General features: G+C 34.6%; 1 protein-coding gene across 1 annotated transcript; it reads left to right on the top strand.

The window, feature by feature from the left end:
* The first annotated feature begins 3,698 nt into the window (after positions 1 to 3,698).
* Positions 3,699 to 24,052, top strand: LOC141396407 (alpha-tocopherol transfer protein-like). Its single transcript, XM_073971852.1, has 6 exons — positions 3,699 to 4,383; positions 18,599 to 18,758; positions 22,801 to 22,882; positions 23,302 to 23,607; positions 23,708 to 23,844; positions 23,914 to 24,052. Exons 1-6 carry the CDS (start codon positions 4,293 to 4,295, stop codon positions 23,957 to 23,959), a joined length of 822 nt encoding a protein of 273 aa, XP_073827953.1. The 5' UTR covers positions 3,699 to 4,292; the 3' UTR covers positions 23,960 to 24,052.
* Positions 24,053 to 25,958: the final 1,906 nt, after the last annotated feature.

Raw genomic sequence — 25,958 nt, 5'->3', positions numbered from 1 at the left:
GAAAAGTTGATAAGTTGTTTCGTGGAATAGGGCCCTGGTCTACAGGGGGTAATTTTTCCTGCAGGGATATAATTCTTGGCAGCCCGGAGTATAAGTTCTCTTAGAATACTCTCGCAGTTTGTGACACATGAGGGGGCGGCTGTTGACTAATTCCATTGTTAGCCTTATTCTTAAATATATTTGACGAATGTGCATATATCTGGCTCCATGAAGTCGCTTGGCTTCTCCACCGTGATCAAAATTGTTATGTGAACACAATCTAAGGCCATGTGGGTCGGCCAAGATGTTATGGCAAGTAGCGACGAACTGACGATAGAGATGTCAGGGGAGCCATTATCCGAGTGGGGAATAATTGCTGCGAATTCGGAGTCATCTATCTGGGCTGCAATACTGAGACCTTGTTGATCTATGACTAGTTGCGAGTACCAGGCCTCGTTGTGACCGTTGAAGTCAGCAATCACCCTTGAGTAGATATCCAAATTAGCGTTGATAGCTTGGCCCTTTACTGCTAACGGGCGGGATGTAGATATTGGCAATCTCTAGTTCAATATCTCCAGCTTGAATAGAGATCGAAATAGCTTCTAGGAACTGGCCATGAAGATTAGCAGGAAGATGGACTATCCGATTATTAACGTTACGTTTAATTATTAACGAAAGTCTCCCACGATGGCTACGCTGTATATCCTGGCGCAGAATGACATAGTTCCCGTGACAGCGGAGTCTGATATCGCTTGATATTTTTTATCCTGAATATCTACAATAGGAATGTTATTGTTATTATTATCTACTATCTTGCTCCTCAGACCTTGCAGTTTAACTGCAAGAATGAATATCACTAGCTATATGCTGTCGTGTGCGACAGAAGTGACATGTTGTTATGTTTGGAGATGTTTTAGAGATGTTACGGTGCTCGTTATGCTGATGTAGATGATGTTGCTGACGGTCATTGGGGTACTGGCCGCGGATTTGTTATTGGTGCAGCAAACAGCCACAAAGTTCGTAGACCAACGGCAATGTGAGCGCAGATTCATTCACTGTTTCATCTAGCACCAGTTTCTGCACTAGGGATAGGTAAGTCGACTTTCGGTTAATCGATTAATCGACTTTTTGCAGTCAAAAATCTAAAAATCGTAGTCGACTTTTGTCTGGAGGGAAAATCGAATAATCAATTATCTTGTGATCGGTTTTCGAGTTCGCCCATAGATTGTGGACTTGGCGGTTTTAAGCTGGGTACACGTTGTCAGTTCTGAATGACAGCTTTGTTGTTGCTTGCTAGTGTGGCCGTTCATTTTTATCATTCATCATGCAACCGCAAAATGTTTTGTGGTTGCTGGATGGTTGGACAGTTATCGATTTTCTGAAAAGAAAAAGACCAAAGTCGAGTTTTAAGACAACTGAAATAATCGCAAGACCGAAAAATCGCATTTTTAGTTTTAGACCAAAATCGAAAAATCGATTATTGCTTTCTCTTACTTATTCCTATTCTGCACCCATTATATTGCACGGATGTATTGTTCGTCTAGATGACGTCATTGCAAACCATGTTTTAGGCATCGCCACAGTCCGGCATTGGAGTGGAGTTGGGCCAGATGCAGAAGGACGTTGATTTTCTCCTCTTCATATATACAGTTGAACCTCGATTATCCCTGAATCGATTATCCGGGAACCTCCATTATCCGTGATAGAAAAGAAATGTTGGATTTTTTTTCCATTTCTTCTATTTTTCGTTATAAACTTCATTGCCCGGGAGTACAAACCGTCACCATAAATGCCCGAAGACGTAACCCACAAAATCAAAACTTTACAGTAGAAGCAAAAAACGTTATAAAATTAAAAACTGTTTTATGGAATATAATTCATACGAGGGCGAGTATTCGGGATATTATCAATCCTCTACGAATGAGAGTAATAAATGAAACCAAAACAGCGGAAACGCTTGGTTTTGGGATCCATCATTACAACTAAATCTGCAATATTATCCCATTTTCCGAAATTCCATTTCTTGAATAGGATCGTTGTTTTTGAAGGTAGAAGGTTGAAATTTTTCCAGATCATGTATTTTAACTTTATGTATCAGATCCCATCAAAAAACGAATTTCGATTTGCGTGTGGGTTTCGTCTTCGGGCATTTATGGTGACGAAACACACTTTCCAATTAATTTGGTTAAGCAAACAAAAGGTAAACAAATGAAAACTGGAAATTCTCCCGTATTACACAATTTGACAAAGTCAATTCAGATGAATCTGGTGATGATGATATTATGTATCCTTCTAAAGTTTGGTGGATTACCGTAACAAATTTAATAAAAATTGCAGATTTTCATATTATTGTACAATATTATGCCATTTTTACTTAAAAATATGTTCAAAAACTGCATAAAAGCATTGCCTCCATTATCCGGGAAAATCGATTATCCGTAATGCCTCCGGTCCCGACCATCACGGATAATCGAGGTCCGACTGTAATTGAATTTTGTGACTTAGCTACCAGAATGCGTTTTTGGAGGCGAACTGATGATTTAAACTTTAAATCTTTAAATTTTAAAGGCACTTAATTTCGAGACAATTGTTTCATGTAACAGACACCCGCTTTCAGACCTATCTTACCTCTTGGCACACAAGCATTTATAGAATGTAAGTAGCATCAGAATTGCGTGTTCGTTCATCAACATCAAAATTCCAGTCACGCATACATATTATCCAAACAGCGCACAGTGGTCGAAATCACTGATCTAGCGGCGCGAAACTAATAACTTGCAAATGAATGGATATATGTTCCTGAAATTTTGCACAAACGTAGTATGTGTCCGTGGGTAATAATGGACTATATATGAACAACATGGACTAATATTTTGGTATAGCCCCCATATAACGGTACCTTCTGATATTCGGTATTTTGAGGATTTAAGCAATCATTTCCTTTCGAATAAGTTGCAATTTGGTACTTTAGGTTTCTAGTGGTCACTAAACTTTTTCACCAAAAATGGTGAACATGGGTCCACATTTGAATATAGGCCCCTTTTAGGTACCTCCCGATTTTCAGTATCTTGGTGTATTTAAGCTACATTTTCCGCCCAAAATAGGTGTAATTTGGTATTTGAAGTTCCCAGTGCTCACAAACATTCAATACCGAAAATTGTGGACATAGGTCTACTTTTTGATATTGCCCCCATATAACGGTACGGATATTGGGAATATTTGGTATTTTGAGGATTTTTTCCACATTTTCAGACCAAATAAGCTGAATTTTGGCATTGGAGGTTCTCGTTGGTTATACATCTTCTCTACCAAAAATTGTGAACATAGGTCAACGCTTTGATAACTTTACCGATTTTTGGTATTTTAAGGATTTAAGCTACATTTTCCATGCATTTATCAGCAAGATTTGCGGCTATTTACAGCCAAAAGTTGATTATTCGGAATCTAGGAAGTCCAATTTAATTTGTCGAAAAAGAATTGGACTGGACATTAGAGAACTTTTGTAGTTACGCTCCATTTAACAAAAGTACATTACACTAAAAAATACAAGAAAAATACAAAATTCAAAGTTTCTTGCATTGGATAATGAATAGCTGAGAGAATATTTACAACAACAAAGTAAAAACAAAATATTAGTCACCAGAGTGTCTGTTTTGGATACAATGGGAAAAATTTCTCAGTTTTATAGTTTGATTTTTTGACTTTCGAGCCGCTAAATCAGTGGTTTCGACCAGTGTGCAGCGGTGAACAGTTTTGAGAAAAAAAAGAGTAGTACGTCTTCACTCTCTATCGTGGGCTCTCTTTTGATTTTTTCCTAATTTTTTTAAATAAATCCAAAATTGCCGACAATCGATTTTGAACTGAACTGCTTATGGTTCATACAATGAATTATGATCCACTGACCCATAATCAAATACGACTGACTGGTAATCGTGAATATCATTAAACCCGGCCAAAGATAAACAAGTTTATGGACTCCGTAAAACAAATTCAAATAAATTCAAAAAAACTGACCAGTAGTTACAGCAACAGCTGAGTTTATCGATTTCTTCGTTCGTTCAGTTGTTACTGAGAAGGCAGACGGTAAAGAAGCAGACACGCAGTCCGCACATTTGTTATTGGGTGAATGAAATTGCCAAACAGATGCTGCTGCGATAAACAAACCAAAGAAGAGAAAAATACGCAGCTATAAATAAATGCAATTTCATTGAGAAATAGAAAAACAAAAACAAAGAAAATTTAAATCAAAACAAAAAATAGTGAAAATAGTGCGACAAAACGACATTGAAAACTTATTTTGCTCTTTTTTTGAAATGGAATTAAAAGGCGATAAAGACCAAGAAGCGATTATCGATAACCTACAAAAATGGTTTGAAGATAATAACAAATTACCCAATAAAATCGGTGAGTATTGGAAACGACGGTAGCATTATTGTTGTCATGATAAAAAAGTCTGTGCTAACCAATAATGCCGGCAATTAACAACACTTGGAAGGTGTTTGTTTATAAACGGGTGTTCTTTAAGTTGTGCTAACTTTGCAATAACCGGTTGTAAAATACAAGAAAAAATATAATTGTTTATTTTTTACAGTGGAATGAACGGAAGTTTCAAATTTATATTTAATTTTTATATTATTGAAATATAATTAGTATGCCCCTGAAGAATTACACTGCAAGTGTCTAAAAGTTTTGTCATATTAAAAAATGTTTTTTATACTACAACACTAAGCAACACTGAAAATGCAAACAACTTCTAATACGCATTTTTTGAAAGTACATACTGAGACTACAAAAATCATAGTAGGGTTTTGTCCTGTCAGATCCAGTTCATATTTTATGGCATAATCTAAACCGGGTTAAAACTACAGTTTTTTGCATTTATCGGGCCTTTATCTCAAAAACGAATAGGAATTTTACCTAGCTGCCTTTGGCAATTTGTAGCCCTAAACTAGTAGAACTTATCTTTTGAAGAGACCACATAAGAAACATTCCATCTAGGGCATCAACATCGATAAAATATAGCAAATTTTACATAATTGCTGAAATTCTGGTCAGTATCATCTAAACTATTGGGAGTTGAACCAAGTAACCCTTCTCAAAAATCGTTCAAATAGAGTTCTCAACAATTCTTCAGTACATTCTGAAACTCTAAAATTCTTACTTCATGTTGTTTCAGCGGTATTTTGCATCATTTCTTTTACAACGCGTATTTCAAACACAGTTCACACCAACAGTTTATTCTCGCATTTCGGATATCACCACATTATTGACATATTTATTAAATCGTCGTTGACAAATATACTAAGAGGCATTTTACAACAACCACAATGGCATGTTCTGAAGAGTTTTGTATTATATTCCAGCGAATATTTTTCCAAAAGAAAACATTAAGACAAAAATTAACGGTTTTGAAGATATAGTGCGAAATATATACAAATTATGGAAATTTTCGATATTTTATAAAATTTAAGGCAATAAATGTAGTTTTTCGGGTTCATTATTTCTACAAATATTTAATTCTTGCCCGTATCAACAAATTTGCTTCAGAGGTCAGATGAAATTTCACATAGGTTTCTTTTGGATCTGTACTTTCAAAAAATCCTAAGCTCAAATTGTTTGCACAAGATTACCTAAAATGTTGCACAGTGCAATACTACAAGTTATTCTGATAGGAAGACACAAATATCTGTTCCAGAAGCTCTAAAAATTTTTACTACGATAACAATTTTTCCTTAAAGATATCGAAACAAGTAAAAAAGTATCAGTCGGCTTTGCCGACAGAGATGTAGATGTGTATATTGAAACAATTTTTTCCCAAAATACGTATGTATTTAGGTGGTTTTAAAAATTTTGGGCGTTTGAACCGACAAAAATGTTGATAAGGATTAAAGATCAAAAGTTTTGCGGAGGAGATACTAAAAGGAATGGATCGACATTGACCGTTATGGAAGTGGATCTCCAGCCATAACATATGGTGCCATAGGGGGTTTTTTTTACACTATACGGTCTGTTTGCTCAAGTAGTATGGACTTGCCCCTAAAAAACTTTTACCATCGTAATTGAGGCAGCGAATGCAAGTTGCTTCAACAAAAATCGAAGTGATTCGATATTAGGTCACAAAGTGAACTTATCCGAAATTTTGTGTGGGAGGTACCGGATGGAGTGGACAAATATAGTCCATATTTGAACCTGATGTATATCTGGTAGATATATTAGGATGTGTAAGGTATAGACCAATTCGGCCACTCCCTTCAAGAGTTACCGTACGAACAATTTTTCCGAACATTTTTGAACTTTTGTGGGGGAGGTAACTGAAGGAGTGGACCGATATGGCTTATCTTCAAACTTAAACTATGTTTGGACAAAATATTACTAAGGCCATATTTTGGACCGAATCGGCAGATCCGTTCGAGAGTTATCTTGCGCTCCAACCACCTCACACTGTGTTATAGGGGTTTTTTTAATTCTATTTTCTCAGGAAGTATGGACTTGCCCCTGATAAAAGTTGTACCGTCGTATGGAGGGCAGTGAATACAAGTTGCTAAAACAAAAATCAAAGCGATTCGAGAGACGGCCCTAAACTGAACTTTTCCGAAATATTGTGTGGGAGGTACCCGATGGAGTGGACCTATTGAGACCATATTGGAACCTCATATTACTCTGGTAGAAACTTTTCGCTATACAAAGTATGGACAAAATCGGTCACTCCCTTCAAGAGTTATCGTGCGCACAAACTTTCCGAACATTTTGGAACTTTTGTGGGGGAGGTACCGGAAGGAGGGGACCGATGTAGCTCATCTTCGAACTTAAACTAAGTTTGGGCAAAATATTACGAAAGCCAACATTTGAACACAATAATGTAATAATAATAATTGAAATAATGTTGTCTGTAGTGCGATTCTGTAACTTTTTTTAATAACGAACCGACATCGGTAGTTAACGAAAATATTCGGTTGAGTTAACGAATGTGCTATTCTGTAACTTTATGTTAACGATTGTAGAAATCGTTAACTCATACCGACGAAAATCTATGGGAAGGAAATGTCAAATATTATATTTTAATATTAATTAAATTAAATTAAAAATTAAAATATATTTTGAAGCTGAAAACATTATTTCATCGCGAGTACAATACATAAAGCGTTTAAGAAGGAAATAATTCAGATTTTTGAAGGAATGTGGCTCAAATGTGTGTCTTTTGGATGAATACGGATGTCAGTAAAGAAGGATTTCTTAAGTTGTTTTTATTGTGTGTGTGATTTAAAAGAAATAAAAGTGATAAAACCATCATTAATCTTTTTGAAAGCGCAGTTGTATTTTTTAATTAAAAGATGGGTTCATATTTTGGGTTGTGGCGGTCTGTATGGAAATTCAGTTTTGATATTTGACATGACTTAAGCCCCTTCAGTGATCGTGGATCCACGTTACCGTCATTTGGGTTTTATATATTTACATATTCAATTCACACCCACATTAAATGAAATTTCTCATAGCGGAGAGTATGAAAAGTTCGAAAATCCAAGCTTATACGCCATTTTTAGCATTCTGATTGTTAGTGATGCTGAGTTTAAATCTATAAGATCACAGACCAAAGTAGGTTATAGTAATACTATTCACGTGTTGGCCTCAATGCTAAATTAAAGAAAACGAAAGCCTCCCAGAAAGATAGTGTTAAGGACATTGGTATAGGTCTTACATAGCAGTACCACACTTGAGTTCTGAGTAAAACAAACGTTAGCGTAGTCTTCATACGTAGGGTAGCTTCGCCACTGTTGCGCCTTCGCCAGCGCCGATTTAATTGATGCTACATAAAGGTGGTCTAAAAAAAAAGTTATGAGTTAATCGAAGATCTACAAGTTCTCTTTGATAATCTTTATGCAGTTTCAATAAAATCGGCGCTGCCGAAAGCACAACAGTGGCGAAACTGGCTCATGTTATTCTACACAGTTAACACTTATGTAAATGCATTAAGAAGATTTTTCTCAATATGGCGGAATTTACCTTGTGTACCCTCCTTATTAACATAACATATGTTCATATAAAACGCCGTTGTTAAAAGAAATCAGCGAAATATTGTAATAATGTATTGTCGTTAAGTCTTAACGTCTACTTTTTTTGGTTGTTAACTTAACAATAATTTTCGGTAATTAACGACAAAATTTACCGACAAAAATCGTTAAAATTGGTATACAGAATAGCACTTACCGAAAATTGTCGTTAACTACCGACATTCGTCGTTAATTATGTCGTTAAGGAGTTACAGAATCGCACTACTGAAACACATTTCGTCCAAGCATACTTGGGGTCTAAAGCCATTATTTCGATGAGGCACATTTTCATCGTATCAAAGTGTATATATCCTCCTTAGCCTAACGGCTGAGGGTATAATTAGTAGATTCTTACAGTTCTCGAACAGACCAAATTTTTTTTTTTTTTTTTTTTTTTTTTTTTTTTTTTTACGAACAGTCATAAAAAATGTTCTGTTCCAGAACCTGCATGAAGCTCCTATTTTTTACTACGATAACATTTTTTCCTTTATGTTATCGGAGAAAATAGTAAAAAATAGTAGATTATTGCAGTTCTGGAACAAACCAAATGTTAGCAACACTGTTATTGATAATCCATATCAGCAACATTATTTCCCTTTCCGTATATATGCGGTAATGAAAAATGCTACGCGCATTAACAAATCGATGTCATTTATTGGCGATTATCTAAAACTCTATCGTCAACTAGTAACTGAACCGAACTTTTGAACTGAAATCGAGTCGAGGTCTAAATGAAAACAAACAAGAACGGTGTTAAGTTACTGTCGGTGACGAACTTTTATACCCCACACCATGAAATATTCTGAACTTACATCAAATAATAATTTTTCTTTCTGTTACGAAAGTACCAATGCACAGTGGATGCGTCCAACGACAAAAATAAAAAATCATAAGTTCGTTTTCAGAATTTAAAGATGTAAATCGCCTCTATAAATTACAATTTTTTTAAAACTTATCTTGTTTTTGCCATTCTCCGCGGTTCTGAAATAGAAAAAGGCTTACAAACATGACTCATCTTGTAGCAAAAATGTGTTTAAAAATGCTAAATATGTTTATATTACAAACAAATTTCTAAAACAAAGGATTATTATTCATACCTTAACTTAACTTGAATGATTTAGTAATATACTTATTTGCGACCCTATAAAGTATATATTCTTGATCAGGGTAAAATTCTGTGTCTATGCATGTTCGTCCGTCTGTGGTAATCACTCCAGCATCCACAAAAATTGAGATAGCACGCTGAAATTTTGGGAAAATGTTTCTTTTGTTTTCAGGCAGGTCAAGTTCGATGATGCGCTATATCGGTCCAAGTTTTGGTATAGCCCCCATATAACGGTACCCCCCCGATTTCCGGTACTTTGACTTTTTTAACTAAATTTTCAGACCGAATTAGCTATAATTTGACATTTAGGGTTCCTAGTGACCACAAAACTTATATTCAAAACTTATATTATGGACATAGGTCCATCTTTTGGTATAGCCCCCATATAACGGTAACTCCCGATTTTGGGTATTTTGAGAATTTTACTTACAATTTTTAAACAAACTAGCTGTAATTTGACATTCGCAGTTTCTAGTGGTCAGCACACCTATCCACAAAACATTGTCAACATGGACCCATGTTTGAATATAGCCCCCATATAACTGTACCTCCCGATTTTCGGTAATTTGATGATTTGTAGCTAAAATTTTTAACCAAACTAGCTGTAATTTGACATTTGAAGTTTCTAGTGGTCAGCACACCTCTCCACCAAAAATTATGAACATAGGTCCATATTTTGGTATAGCCCCCATATAACGGTACCTCCTGATTTTCGGTATTTTGAGGATTTTACCTAAAATTTTTAACCGAACTAGCTGTAATTTGAAACTTGAAGTACTCAGTGGTCACCATACCTCTCCACCAAAAATTGTCAAGATAGATCCGTTTTTAAATATATCGCCCCCATATAACGGTACCTCCTGATTTTCGGCAATTTGAGGATTTTAGCTAAAATTTTTAATCGGAATAGCTGTAATTTGACATTTGAAGTTTATAGTGGTCACCACACATCTCCACCAAAAATTGTCAACATAGGTCCATGTTTGGATATAGCCCCCATATAACGGTACCCTCGATTTTCAGTAATTTGATGATTTGTAGCTAACATTTTTAACCAAACTAGCTGTAATTTGACATTTGAAGTTCATAGTGGTCACCGCACCTCTCCACCAAAAATTTTCAACATAAGCTCTGTTCCTTTACGAGCAAGAATCTTCAAGTTTTACCACTTTTTACACGAAACGCGTTCCTTTACTTCAGGCACCATATAATTCATATGGTAGCAGTTTACAACTTTTACTACATTTGCCAGTTTTACAATTTTCATAAGTAAAGAAACAGACCAATATATAGCCCCATATAACGGTACCTTTCGATTTACGTATTTTTAGGATTTAAGCTAAATTGTTTTGTCTGAACTACCCGTAATTTGACATTTGAGGTTCCCTGCAGCCACCAAACTTCTCCATCAAAAATAATAAACAAAGGTCCATGTTTTGGTATAGCTCCCATATAACGGTGCCTACCGATATTCGGTATTTTGAAGGTTTTGACTACATTTATTGACTGAGCTACCCATAATTAGACATTTGCGGTTCCCTACAGACACGAAACTTCTTCACACATTGTCAACATAGGACCATGTTTAGGTATGGTCATCATATAACGGTACCTCCCGATTTTCAGTATTTTAATGGTTTTAGCTAAATTATTTGACTGAACTACTCGTTAAGGTTCCCAGCAGTCACGAAACTTCTCTACAAAAATTGTCGACATAGATCCATGTATCGGTATAACCCCAATTACTCTGTGCGACAACAAAAAAAAATGACGAGGAAAATGGAGTAGATTATGAAAGTAGAGCTAAAAATATGAGACACGTGTATCGGAGTTTTAAAAGTTTACGTCGGAAAGTAACCAAAATAGGCGGGGCAAGTTCCGCCCATTTTTAATTTTTTTTGAAATATTCGAGTTAAGATATCTTTGAATCCTTGCATTTCAGGTATATAGTGTCGTTGGCAACTTTACAGAAGAGTATGTGGGCAATATTTATGTTAAAAATGTTAACCTTATATTTTCCTATATTTTCACTTGACCATAGCCGTAGACCTCTAATGTATTTTCACTTACAATATGAGCCCAATGGCTTATCCAAACGCAATTTGGGCAGGTCCAATGTGGGTTTTTTATATTCCAAATGTATATGCACCACAAAGCATTATGAATGGAACGCACATCATCTTCTGTATGAATTCACAACGAAAAACCATCAATATGATATTTACAGTATCCAATCACAACGACAATCTGTATGAAAATTGGGAAATATGGCCCTAAAACATATATATCAAAAACAAGTGCTGCTAAGAATGTTATATGCTATGGTTACACATTTCTTTTATTCAGAGACCCATAATGGAATTTCATTTGGAACATTTCTTTCTTTAACAATATTCCGAAAAAGTAAAGGATTTTGCTAGAATTTGATCCAGTATGGAATTATGTAAAATTAACAGTCGAAAATTAAAACATATAATTTCATCCTAATATATATAAATTTGTAATCTAATTTTTAAGGAAATAGTATACATAGATATTTGGTTTATTTTAAAACTCATAGTGAAATTTTGTGTAGAGTTTTTCATCCTTTGACCCTTTTCACCTATAACCAAATTTCATATTACTTCCATGTACCAACTCGAAAAAAGAAGGAAAAATTTTTCACCAAAAAAATTGGGAAATATTTTCATGTTTTTTCAGCAAAATTGATACTGATATTTTCATGCTATAAAATGTAAATAGACATTTCATTTCTTAGGTGACCCATAGTGAAATTTGACGAAGAATATTTTTGTCTCTGACATCATCTCTTTAAAATTATGTTTTGTGGGACAATTTTGAATAAACTAAGATGAAGTCCGACTTTAACCCTAAACGTGTTTTTCATTTTTAGAGATTCCTGGCGATTAGACAAGAGTTACAGATTTGAAGTATTCTGAGACCTATAGTAGAATTTTATGGCGAACAATTTTGTAGAATAATTGGATTTGATACAATCACATTTTTAAGGAGTTTTTAAAAGATTTTTGAAAAAAGAACAAAAAAGACCCCTTTGATGAACCGCATGAGGGTTCAAATTTTTAACAAGAATATTGCCCACATACTCTTCTGTAAACTTGCCAAAGACACTATATACCTGAAATGCAAAGATTCAAAGATATCTTAACTCGAACATTTTGAAAAAATTAAAAATGGGCGGAACTTGTCCCGCCTATTTTGGTTATTTTCCGACGTAAATTTTTAAAACGCCGATACACGTGTCTCGTGTTTTTAGCTCTACTTTCATAATCTACTTGATTTTTCCCGTCGTTTTGAAAAAAATTGAATTTTGTTGCACAGTGTTATCACTGTAAACAAACACTGTAGCCCCCCATTGAACGATAACTCCCTATTTCCGATATTTTGAGAATTGTATCTACATTTTCAACCTAAATAGCGTTAATTAGATATTTGAGGTTTCCAGTGGTCGCACAACTTCTACACCAAAAATTGTCAACGTAGGTCCATGTTTTGGTATAGCCCCCATACAAACCTCCCGATTTTCAGTATTGCGAGGATTTTAGCTTCATTGTCCGTTGGTTTTTAAATTGAGTGCTAACAAAAATTCTACAACAAGAATTGTTAATTTAGGTCCATATTTTCATATAACGGTACCTATTTTAACGGAACTAGGAGTTTTTGACAATTAAACTTCCCAGTGTTCGCAAAACTTCTCCACTATGAATTTTCAACATATGTAGGCCCGTGTTTTGGTATAGCTCCAATATAACGGTACCACCCGAGTTTCGGTATTTTTAGGACTTTAGCTACAATTTTTAACAGAACTAGCTAGAATTTGTCCTACCTTATTCAACCAAACAACCCAGTGCACAGTGGATCCACTTGTATGGAGAAAGTGGCCAAAAATATTTAGAGTGTAAAAATCAAGCCAATGCGCCGGTTACAGCTTTGTGCTGCTGAGAATAGTGTTTTAAGAAACCACGAGCGTAACATTCTCCCCCCTTTCCCCTATGGAGGGGGTATACGGTATAAATTGTTTTATGCTGTTAATACAAAATTACATGAACAACAACAACGATTATCTTATGATGCAAAAATAGGCTTGGGGGGGAAACAAAACAATCTCCAAAACAACATAAAATCCAACCATTTAAGCGGGTTAAAAAAAATCAACATTTTTGTCTGAAATTTAGTAAAATTTTTAATATAGATCTTATAGCGTTCTTCCTGGAAGGCACGCACAGCCAACGTAAGACAAATTTGGAAGAAAATTTCTTCATCTTGCCACTGATATCAATTATGTTAATGAACGTGGTCAGATAACAGAGTTATACGCTAATATATCCATTGAAACCTTATTCTAGGGCAGCTTTAGTCAGCAGCCCACCATTTATAGTCTGGCACTAGATGGCAGCTGATTTTAATACTGAATAATCTTAAACCCATGGTCTACTTTGGAAAACTAAGCCCAAGGTGGGCTCTGGTGGGCATCATGACTAAAAGCTTAGGTCAAATTTATGTATATGATCGATTTGGCATTACAAAATACACTAAAAAAAGTATTCAGCTAACTAAAGTTCCACAAAACTCTAAAAACCAAAATTTTGACATTCATTTTTTTATTTTTGGCCAATGGGTGGATCTACTGTGCAGTGGACAGAAAACTTCCCCATCAAAAACTGTCAACATAGGTCCATGTTTTGTTATAACCCCTAACGGTACCTCCCGATTTTTGGTCTTTTGAGGATTTTAGCTACAATTTTTAGCTGAACCAGGTGTAATTTGTCATTTTCGGTTCCCAGTTGTCACAAAGTTCCTCCACCATAGGCTCCTCCAATAATAGGCACCATATAAAAGTGTCGCCCGAATGAAGACTTAAAGTTGTGGACAGGAATGAAAACTAACTAACCTTTTAGTTCAGAATATCTTATGGTGGGGGGTATGAAAAGTTCGGCCCGGCCGTTATGCAGTTATGACCCAAAGTCTAACTCGGTTTTTAGGTGTTGAATTTATATTTTTGGGATCATTTTAAAGTAAATTTGTTAACCTTTCTTATATGTATATCCAATAAAATATTTTTTGGGCGATTAACGGTTTCTTTTATCATGATAATTGGAGCCGCACTGAAAACTCATGATAGGAAAAGTTTTGAGGGTGTTTACTTTAATAAATATATATTTTTTTGTTTGACCGCTAAATCGCTGAGATTTACCCTGCACAGAAAACTAAAATACATTATTATGGCTGTTGAAAAAGTTGGTTAAATCTTATAAAGTAAAGAAAATGAACGGTAATCCTATATGGAGGCTGTGGCAAAAAGTGGGCCGATAAATATCTTAAAATACCTTATATCGAGATAGAAATAATAAGGGAGTATAACAAATCATGGACCAATATGCAATAAGAACTTCTTATACCGGATTGCATCAAATTCGCATGAACAATGTGATGGTAACAGTAAAATACTTCAAATCATGATGATTCGTTATACGGGAACCATGGGATAACTTGGACCTAGGACTCCAATATTTTTTTATTTATTTGTTGTCTTATTAGGACGAAGGTAATTTATTTGTGAGAGTTTTTATTTAATTGAGTAAATTGAGCTTATCATGACCTAAGGAGTTTTGTATTGAAAAAGTGATATCTAGCGAAGTCCACACACATCCAACCAATATGCTACGATCGTTTCGCTGGTGGTTTAAGCCAGCTCAACAGGCATATTTAGATGTGGTGCTAGACAAAGGCTGCGTTTGAAAACTTGTATGTATATTAAACTTATTGTAAATTTGCAGTTGTAAAGTATTTTTGAAGCCTTTTTACTATCAAGTCTGCCTAGTGTCTCTGGTCTTCCTAAAATCCTTCTTCAATACACACACAAATATACAATTGAAGACTTTTTTCTTCATGAATTGTAATGCCTTCCAGTTCAGAAGTTTGACAGATTGGCAGTGGCTTATTTTTGTTATTGTATTTTTAGTTTGACATATTATATATAAGTATTTTTGTCACTCCTTTCCATGTAAGTGCCACCACTGTGCAAATGTCCACAATTTTTGGTGGAGAGTTCTTTAACCACTGGGAACCATAAATACCAAATGACATCTAATCTTGCCCGAGAATGTAGAAAAACTCTGAAATCGTTGACACAGTCTTATGGGGCCAAACCAAACAGGTGGGCCTATGTATGTCCGCAATATTTGGTGCAGAAGTTTTCTAACCACCTTTAACCCTAAATGACAAATGATGTTTAAATAACTTTACTCGGGTGACACCGTTAAATGGGTAGTGGGGAAGTTTTCTGACCACTAAGAACCTCAATTGCCAAATTACAGCTAATTCGTCAAAATAGCTAATTTGGTCTAAAAATGTAGCTCAAAACTTCAAAATAATTGATATAGCCGTGTTCGAACTTGACCTGCCTCTAAACAAAAGGCGCATCTTTCCTAAATTTCGGCGTCATATCTCAAATAGAGGTAATACGAAAGTGTGGACATATGGCGAAAGTTTTCCAAGTGAAATTTTCTGACCCCTTGGAACTTTAAATGAGGAATTACTGCTATTATTGTATTCAAAAACTAAAATCCTCAAAATAGCAAAAATCCTCAAAAGAAAAAAAACCGAAAATCGGGCCTACCTTTTGCATGGAAGCTATATTGAAACCTACATTTATACACAAATTTCTATACCAAATGTTAGCCATTTCGGTGAGAAAATGTGTTTAATTTGCTGGATGAGCTTATTGATCTGTTTATCAACGCAGAGTCGACGGCAAAGGGAACTGATGAAGTTGTTTGGTGAAACTATAGTCTTCCCTACCTCCGCCCGCAACTAATCAATTTCATATCCCCAGTAAAACCTTTTCTTGTTATTCAACTGTTTTGAATACAAAAAGAAAATATGGACACAGCTGGGATAAGCACAAAGTTTTACAACTCTCTGCAGTCCAACAATAAAAAATGAAATAAAAAACGCTAGCAACGTAAATAATAAAGCTAAAACCTTTAGAATACCGTTCTATGGCGACAATATCAAAACGTGGACCTGTACCATCAAATTTCTGGGCAAAAGTTTTGTGGCCCCAAACAAGACAAAATACCAATTTTCAACCATTTCGATGAGACAATGATCCTAAAATCTTTAAAATAGCAAAATGTGGCAAATTTCGGACGGACTGACATGGTTATAGCTACTTAGAATTTTATACTGATCAAAAATATATATTGGCAATTCTGAATGAAATCGCACACTTCTTCAAAAAGTTGTTTTTGATATTGCTAAAGACAGCAAGGCCAAATTCCTGTTCGTTTCTGAGATAAAGACCTGATAAATGCAAAAAAGTGTAGATTTAGCCCGGTTTAGATGATGCCATAAAATTCGAACTGGATCTGACAGGACAAAACCCTACTAGGGTCTTTGTAGTCTAAATATGTACTTTCAAAAAATTCATACTAGAAGTTGTTTGCATTTTCAGTGTTGCATAGTGTTATTGAATATGCGTCTATTATATTTTTTATAAGACTGTAAAAGTCCCGGCACATAAGGTCCGTTGAGCGTCGCGTTACAACAGCCACATGAAAACTTCAAGAACATACTTGGCATCACTTACACATTTTTCATGTGGATGTTGTTTTTAACGCGTGACGCGACGCTCTACGGACAGTATGAGCCGCGACTTTAAGGAATATTGTTCCTTAGACCTTATATAATAATAAATAAAGATTAACAATTAAAGTAGAAAAGAACCACGGTGCTCTTGAAGCAGCTTTAAATATAAGGTGCTTACAGCTGGGAGGTTTTAGCGGATTCTAAAACTACAATGTTTATAGAAGAGAAAAATCAAAAAAACAAAAAAGTCGCCGGAGTGCTTTTTAAATAAATCGCGATTCAAGTTGACATTTTTAGGGGTTTTTTAGGTTTTCACGATTTTGCTTGGAAACCGCAAGTCCTATCGAAACGGGAATAAAGAAAATATTGTAGCTATGAAAATTCTCTACAAGATTGGCCTTTATGATAATTCCATAGGTTTTACCGTTATTGAGATATAGAATTTCAAATTGGGACAATGCATTGACTGTATCGCTACCTTATAAAACAATGTCATACATGGTGCACCTTAACTGACTTTAAGTGAAACCCGCCTACACCTGGGAAGTTATTGCGGATTTTGAAACAGCAATGTTCATTCATAGGTGAGAAAAAATCAAAAACAAGAAAAAATCTCTGGATGGATTTTTAAAAAAATCGCGGTCAAAATTGAAATTTTTAGGTTTATTTTAGGTTTTAGCGATTTGGCTTGGAAACCTAAAGAAAATGTTGTAGCTGTGAAAATTCTCCAGAGGATTGACCGTTATGATTTGTTCCTATGTTTTACCATTTTTGAGATATATAGATGTTCATGTTAGGTTTGTTAGGTTTTTACGATTTGCTTGAAAACGGTAAGTCTTATCGAAATGGGACTAGATAGAAATTTTCTACAAGTTTGGCTTCCGTTTTTTTTTTCAAGGTTGTACCATTTTCGAGATATATAAGTTTAAGTTGGGAAATTGCAGTCATGGCATTGTTTTATAAAAAGACGATACAGTCAATGCATTGTCCCAATTTGTACTTCTATATCTCAATAACGGTAAAACCTGCGAAATTATCGTTAAGGTCAGTCTTGTAGAAAATGTTCATGGCTACAATATTTTCTTTTGTCCCATTTCGATAGGGCTTGCCGTTTCCAAGCAAAATCGTGAAAAACTAAAAAACCCCAAAAATACCGACTTGAATCACGATTTATTTAAAAAGCGCACCGGCGATTTTTTTTTTTTTTTTTTTTTTGATTTTTCCTATCTATGAAAATTGTAGATTCAGAATCCGCAAAAACTTCCATGGTGTCAGCACCCTCCATTTAAAGTTGCTTCAAGAGCACCGTGGAACCTCTCAGAGCACAGACAAGGTGTGACCTATTTAATTCTTGCTAGAAAGGGCCACGCAAATTTCAACCAATTCGATGGTCAAATGGAAGTAATACCTTACAATTTCCTTAAACCAAAACATCGACCTACACAAACAACTTTTAATAAAAAAATTCTTTGACCTCTGGAAACACAAAGTATCAAATTATAACCAATTCAGTGGTAAAATTGGACTAATACCTTCAAAATTCCTTAAAACGTCGCCGCGTCATTTTGTTTTGGGGATATGCCAAAACGTGGACCTTTTTAGCCCATTATCAATGCCAAAAACCATCTCTAAGGTTAACTAGTCCATAGCATCTGCAATACTAGCAATGATTAATAGTTTGGCGATCAAAGCTGTCTGCAATGAATTCTTATCCTGGGGAACAATTGAAAGCTGTTGTTAAACTGACGATCATTGTCAGAGTGATATCCTGATCGCTCTGGAGCCTATGATCGACCATTAAGGATATTTTTGAATTAAACTTTTCAATCATTTTAAATTTCTTGTGCTTTAATTTCAGATCGCACAGTTCTTACCCGATTCTATTACTGTATGTATAAAAATGTTGAAGACACCAAGGAGTTACTCGAAATAAATTATTCAATGCGTAATAAATATCCTGACCTATTTATACGGAGAGATCCAGAAGATGAGGACACACGAAATACCTATGCTTTTACGTAAGTATGGCTGACTAGTCATGAGACAATAAGTCCAATATATATCCACCATAAGATCGGCCCAACCATCTGTTTGTTGAAATCAAGATACAGCTTGCAATATTTAAGATAGACTTTTATAATTTGTTACAGAAATTTTTAATACTCCTAGAATGTTGGGTACTGAAAATGGATTATGTCGGTCCACGTTTTGATATAGCCCCATCAAGTTGTACCTCCCGATTAACTCCAGAAATTTGTCGCTGCAGGTCCACGTTTTGATAAAGCCATTATAGAATAGTACCGCCGGATTTTCGTAATTTACAAGGAATTCTTCAACCGAATTAGCTGAAATTTGTTATTTAGTCTTCGTTGTGGGTAAAAACATTTCGGCAGAGAATTGTAGCTACAGGCCCACGTTTTGGTGTAGCCCCATAGAACGGCACTTCCCCGTTTTTGGTGTTTTAAAGTAGGATTAAAACTTTGAGGCAGAAAATGGCGCAGACTCACATTTTGATATACACACATAGAACGGTACCTACCGATTTTAGGTATTTTAAAAGATTTTTAAGCAGTGGGTGGGGGAGAGTTGGAGCTATTCCAAAAAGTCAACTACAATTTTTAATGGAGAAGTTTGTTGACCACATGGAACACAACATTTCAAATTACACTTGGTGGATAATAACTTCCAAATACCTGAAATCGGGCGGTACTGTTATACGGCAACTTTAACAAAATGAGGACCTATTTCTACATTTTTTGGCGGAGAAGTTATTTGACTACTTTGAACTCTTAATTCTAAATTACAGAAAATTCAGACAGATAAAGTAGATAAAACCTTTAAAATAACTCAAATCGTGTGGTACGGTTATATAAGGCCCATACCAAAACATGGGCATACATACATATTTATATATATCAACTAGCAAATGCCCGCTACTTCGTATGCGGAAGGGGAATAAAATATATATAAACAATATTTAACATGGAAATAGTGAACACTGGCGATTCTGTTGTACTAAACCCTTTTATTGTTTATGAATATTATATTTTTGAGATTTTCTAAGTATTTTTTTAAAACGTATAGATTTCCTGCAATCGTTCCTTCTAAAAGTGCCAAAAACTTTGGAGGTTAATATAGGTGTATCCTTATATGCCAATCGTTTGGTTTTTGATTGAGAAAATACTCTAACTATATTCCTAACAAAAAAATCCCTGACTTTATATGTTTCTAACATTTATGATTAAATTTTTATCGCATATTTAAATTTTTCATCAAAAGTCGAAAATTACAAAATAGTCGATTTTTTGAACACCTTGGGTTTTAGATCAACTGCGTGGAAATGCATAGGTCAAATGAAGCTGCATAAGTGTGAAATGACAGATAACAGATAATACTATAACAAAATGCAAAAAACCTCACAAAAATATTCGAAAAAACAGAAATTTTGCAACCATTTTTCGTGGCGTTTAAACGTGGCTTTATCTGTAGTTAGAATTTCCAAAACAAAAAAAAAAATAAATTATAAAAATCTGCCGTATCGCACCCCTACACAGCTACCAAATTTTTTATTTCGAATTTCAAAAATTACGTTCTCATATCACAGACATACACCAACAGCGACTCATATTGCAAATTTCAGACTTGACTTCTGGTTTAAGCCCTTCACTAACACAGCATTCCCTTCCAGTACGAATTTTTAAACACTAAACTTTATCTCACCCCTTTACAACAACAATAACGCACATTCACAATTCAAGGTCCTAGCTTCAGCGGTTTAGCCAAGAACCCGAATAGGTCCGTGAATACTCAGAGGATATAAAAGTTTAATTTAAAAAATGTCCACTCCAATCCACGTTTATTAGGAGAGATATTTTGAAGATTTAGAGTATTATGAAGATTTTATGCACATTTTCCAAGAGAAATTCGGAATTTTGGCTTGAAATGCTATAAACACTTTTTTAAAAAAAATTTACTTAACTCTTAATTCAAAATTACAGAAAATTCAGACAGATAATGTGTATGGGGATTTCTAACTGAAATCGCACACTTTTTCAAAAAGTGTTTTTTGATTTCCTTTATTTTTTACTGTGGTGATGCTGTTCATCAACAAAATATTTCAATATATTTTCAGATTTTTTTACTAACGGTTCCAGAGATATCGAGCCTTAACAAAATCGAATTCTGAAAAAACTATATGCAAAGAAATACCCATAACTTCTTTAATATTAGTCAAAATAAAAAATCCTTTTTTTGTATTTTTTATCAGATATCAAATAAAAAAAAGGAAACAATTTTGCACAGTGGGTTTGGATGCAAGTTCGTTTTTCTTGAAATTTTTGTATTAAACTACGATTAATTACAAAAATGTTAAATCCTATTTGGTAGTGGTATTCGAATAATTAAATTTTTTTTTAATTTGTCAATACACATTTTCTTTCATACCAATGTGAAACATTTGTTATTTTATACCCCAGACAGACGGCAGAGTTAATTTGCATTAAAAATGTCCTAATTTGAATTAATTTTTCACCCTGACAGACGATAGCTTCTGCATTTATGAAACAGCTGTTTGTGTTGTTTGTTTGTACCCAGCAGACCATTTCATAAAGCTTTACAAAAGTTCGTCAAAATATGCGAAACAAATACACTTTCTACCATTGACCTTTTCACCACGATGTAGCAAAAATAAATTTAATTTATTCGCGATATTTTTGAGTCTTTTTAATATTATAAAAATATTGCAAAACTTTAAAAAACATTTGAAGAAGATATAATTTTCGATAGAACTGGTGGGTAATGACATTTTTTGTGAAAATAAAAATTTTGATTTGTTAGAAGGCGTGAAAAACGATTAGCTGCTATTCGACTCGCGAAAGACCACTGCTTAAGAAACGCGAAAATTGCTGATTTTTTTTCCTTTTTTATTTTCTTAAACATGGAAATTTGACAAAAGACAATTGATTTTCAACAGCATTGCCATATTGAAATTGCTAAATTCAGTTTAAATTTCCTTTGATTTTAACGCTGCCGTCTGTCTAGGGTATTACAAAAAAATTAAAAAAATATTTTTTTAACATTTTTTTCTGTTTTATTTAGGAATTTATCTTAAACGTCTTAAAAACTTCGTCATTTTTCGATTTTGAATATTGTTTAGCAGTTATTGTACCAGCCGGACAATAAACTAACTAAATATATGATCAAAACACTACAGCTCAGGAATTATATGAATGGGCGCCCGAGCCGAATAATCTACCAAATATTAAAGTGATATTTTCTCCCGAAGATGATTATTTAAATACGAAGAAAGGCTTGAACAAAACAAAAAAAAAACAACTAATGCTGGTATACTAATTGCTAAACCGTTCTTAAAATAGGAAAATGAAGATTTTTTAAGATGTTTGAGATAAATTCCTAAATAAAATAACGCATTTTACCTGAGTTATAAAAGAAAAACTTCTTGAAAATTTTTAAAAAATTAGAAAAAATAGTAATTATTCGAATCCCACTACCAAATATGATTTAACATTTTTGTAATTAATCGTAGTTTAATATAAAAAATTCAAGAAAATCGAAGAGTACTAACATTAATAAAAATTGATTTTAAATATTAAATTGCGAAAATTTCATACAAGCCCATTGTGCAATTTGTTTCTATATTTTATTAAATGGCTTATAAAAAACAAAAAAAAAGATTTTTCTATTTGGACCAATATTCAAGCAGTTATTATTACAATATTTGTTTGCATATAGTTTTTACACAATTCGACTTTTTCAAAGTGGAACCTTTAGTCAAAAAATCCGAAAATATACTAAAATGTTTTGCTGATGAGCAGCAAAAAATAAAGGAAATCAAAAACCTCATTTTGAAAAAGTGTCCGCTTTCATTCAGAAATCCCCATATGCATATACTCTATTGGGTCTCCGACGAATATTTCGATGTGTTACAATCGGAATGATAATTTTTTTTTTTTTTTGTTGGTATTCAAGTTTGAACGTTCTATAGAAATGCTTTATATTTAAGTAATGTCTATCATCATGTTTATTTTTTAATCTCTATAGTTACATGGTTCCCTTGCCTGGATTGACACACAGAAACTATCGAGTAACCTATGTTCGCTTTAAAAATCCTGATCCCAAACTGGTTTGTTATATTTTTTTATATATTAAAATTTCGATAACTATCGATAAAGTTCAAATTTTGCCGGGTTTTCACCATTTGCTTTCAATTGAAGCCGCATTTACAACTAACGGGTTTTAATAAAACGCATCATCTATCCTGTTAATTTCATCGTCATAAATTGTGTATTTGTTCAAAACATTTGTTTTATGTACCAGTGAAAATAAATTTTTTCGACAACAATAATGAACGTTATCGATATGTTTAAACCATATGTCTGTTCCAGACCCTGTGAGAATCTACAAATGTTTAATACGATAACAAATTTTCCTTTATGATATCGAAAAAAAAAAATAGCAAAAGTTAACAGATTCTTGCAGTTCTGGAAGAGGCCATATATTTTTATTTATATCTGCCCTTTTAAACTTCCACCTCCATTCCAGATGCACTTTAGCCAGGATGCCAAAACACTGTTAATGATTGGTGATTGCCGCTTTACCATGCCAGACGCAGAGAACAATGGTGTTCCAGTATTGGCCGAAGGTGACATTCTTGTCATGGATATGGAGGGTTATCGAATGCAACATGTCACAGGAGTATCGTTAAGAACATTACGCGTCTTTCTAAAGTTCTTACAGCAAGCCTATTCTGTGCGTATCAAAGGACTGCATTTGATTAATTGTCCATCATATTTGAATAAAATTATGGCAGTGGTTAAGCCCTTTATAAGCAACCAGGTTTATGAAATGGTAAGTAGATGTATTATAAAGCAGACCTTAGAGATCGACCATATTTTAGATATTTCTATTAGATTTGGATTTAAATAAGAAAAATATACTCTTCATTTAGATGCACTTCCACGTTACTGGTTTGGATACTTTGTATGCTCATGTACCTCGTGATATACTTCCTGAAGAATGTGGTGGATATGCGGGTAAAATTGAAGATTTAAGTGATAAGTTCTACAAACAATTGTTATCCAAAAGGTAAATATTGGCACTCGATCGAAATGTATCCTTTGTATTTAATTCTTCTTATATTTTAATGCATTACAGAGACTATCTAATGGATCCAAAATATTGGGTTATCGAAAAGGTTTAGTTGGAAATCATTAAATTTTAAAATTTGTTACTATGTACATACAATCTTATTTAAATGGGTTTTAATAAAAATAATAAGAAACATTAAATAAAATACTTCATATGGGTCAGGCGATTTTCTGCAAGCCACGTGAAATTCTGAACAACCTCATGAAAATGTGTGGCACGATCCTGTTCTTATTTTCGGTTATAGTAATAACCAAACCTATGACTCTGCTGTTAATATTGCTCTGTTACAGTAATAACCAAACCTATGACTCAGCTGTTATCATGAAGCTTAATTACTGGCACGCCCCCAAACTATGCTCGGTTACCAACAAAAGACCATCCAAAAATTCTTGGTACGATCGGCAGTGTCTAAAGCCTAATGAAGTACCACATTTTCGAAGGAAAATCGTCAGTACGAGACACTCAAGATGTTGTGACGATGTGTGTTCACCTTAAAGCTGGGGTAGGCTCAGTGGGGTGGCCAGGATCGTCACAAACATTTATTTGTTGGGAACATAGAGAGAGAAACACCACACATAATTTTTTTCCTATAAACGTTATAATATTTTATTGTATTCTTTATAAATCACTACACACTATATCACTTTTACACACTTTATTAGAAATACGTTCTTTAGTTCACTAAGCACAGTTATGGCGACCACAAGCAGGGTGACGATTTGTTGTAGGCGAGAGCTCTTGATAACGGGGGGTTGCTCGGTGTCCCTCGCAACACGTAGATAGGAGCAGCTCCGCTGACAATATCCACAATTGAGGACAACGGCGACGCTCTACTAGGCGTTAAAGAGATAACGTTAACAATCTGTCGGTTGAAGTTAAAATATTGGTACGTTTCCTCGCACCCCAGATTACTCCACAGACAGACGCTACAGAGTTAAAACATCGGTATTTCGAAGCCTCTCCGTACCCTAGTTAACTCAAAAACAGCAACACTACGGAGTTAAAAAATCGGTACGTCGACAAATCTCCGTACCCCAGTTAACTCAACAACAACACTACGGAGTTAGAAGATCGGTACGTCAACGAATCTCCGCACCCCAGTTAACTCAACAACGACACTACGGAGTTAAAAGATCGGTACGTCAACGAATCTCCGCACCCCAGTTAACTCAACAACAAAAACACTACAGATTTGAAAGATTGGTACGAGCTTAGCATAACCCAGTTTACTCACCAGCGGTCAACAGACAACTGTCTCGAGTGACGACAACGCATCCCCTTTTATAAGGTAGAATTAGACGTGACATAGCCTTAACGCCATAACCATAGGAAACCAAAACCCAATTGGTTTCTTATGGTTATGGCTATGGCATTATGTTATGTTACTACTAATCGAATACATTGATTTCCATAGGTTTGGTTCAATCAGCTGATTGATATGGCCTTATGGCTTTATGGTTATGTCACGTCTAATTCTACCTATAGCGTGGCGGCGGTGGCTGCTCCAACCAACTGCGACCAATTTCAGGTTACAACAATGTTCTTGTTACCAAATTTCCCGCTAGAGGGGTTCGTTGCTATGGTAGTCATCGTCAATGCCACTAGAGTTTAATAGAGGCCGTTAATCTAAAATTTAATTCAAAAGTCATTTGAATTCAATTAAGTTTTTATAACGTTACTAGCAAAGTACCCGCTACTTCGTATGCGGAAAGGATATAACAACAAATAAACAATATATAATATGAAAATGGCGAATTTTGATCAATTTTTATTTTAGTACTGTTCGTCTCTTTTTAATTCGATTTTCAAAAAGATCAGCCGTATCTCACCCCTACACATTAACAGCGAGACAAACGTTGAATAGCAATACTCACCCTAACTCCAAAACATACAGATTCCAGCACAGTTTCTACACCCAACAAATTGAGTACCATTAAGTACTTTTCGTATACTCATGACACGTTTTTCGACAACATATATCAATCCTACACTGACTTGAATGCAAAATAAAAACAGTAATCGTAATTCCAAATCTCAAGATTCCAGGTGTA

The sequence above is a fragment of the Musca autumnalis genome, unplaced genomic scaffold (assembly GCF_047663935.1).
Source record: "Musca autumnalis isolate F117 unplaced genomic scaffold, ASM4766393v1 scaffold_3, whole genome shotgun sequence".
Classification (NCBI taxonomy): Eukaryota; Metazoa; Arthropoda; class Insecta; order Diptera; family Muscidae; genus Musca; species Musca autumnalis.
This window is presented reverse-complemented; position numbering and strand designations above follow the sequence as displayed.

What these genes read in the sequence shown, in the direction of transcription:
- LOC141396407 (XM_073971852.1), top strand. Translation starts at nt 4,293, where the DNA reads ATGGAATTAAAAGGCGATAAAGACCAAGAAGCGATTATCGATAACCTA. An exon ending in CGAAATACCTATGCTTTTAC is followed by an intron (nt 18,759 to 22,800) that starts GTAAGTATGGCT and finishes TAATCTCTATAG; the next exon opens with TTACATGGTTCCCTTGCCTG. An exon ending in AAAATCCTGATCCCAAACTG is followed by an intron (nt 22,883 to 23,301) that starts GTTTGTTATATT and finishes CCTCCATTCCAG; the next exon opens with ATGCACTTTAGCCAGGATGC.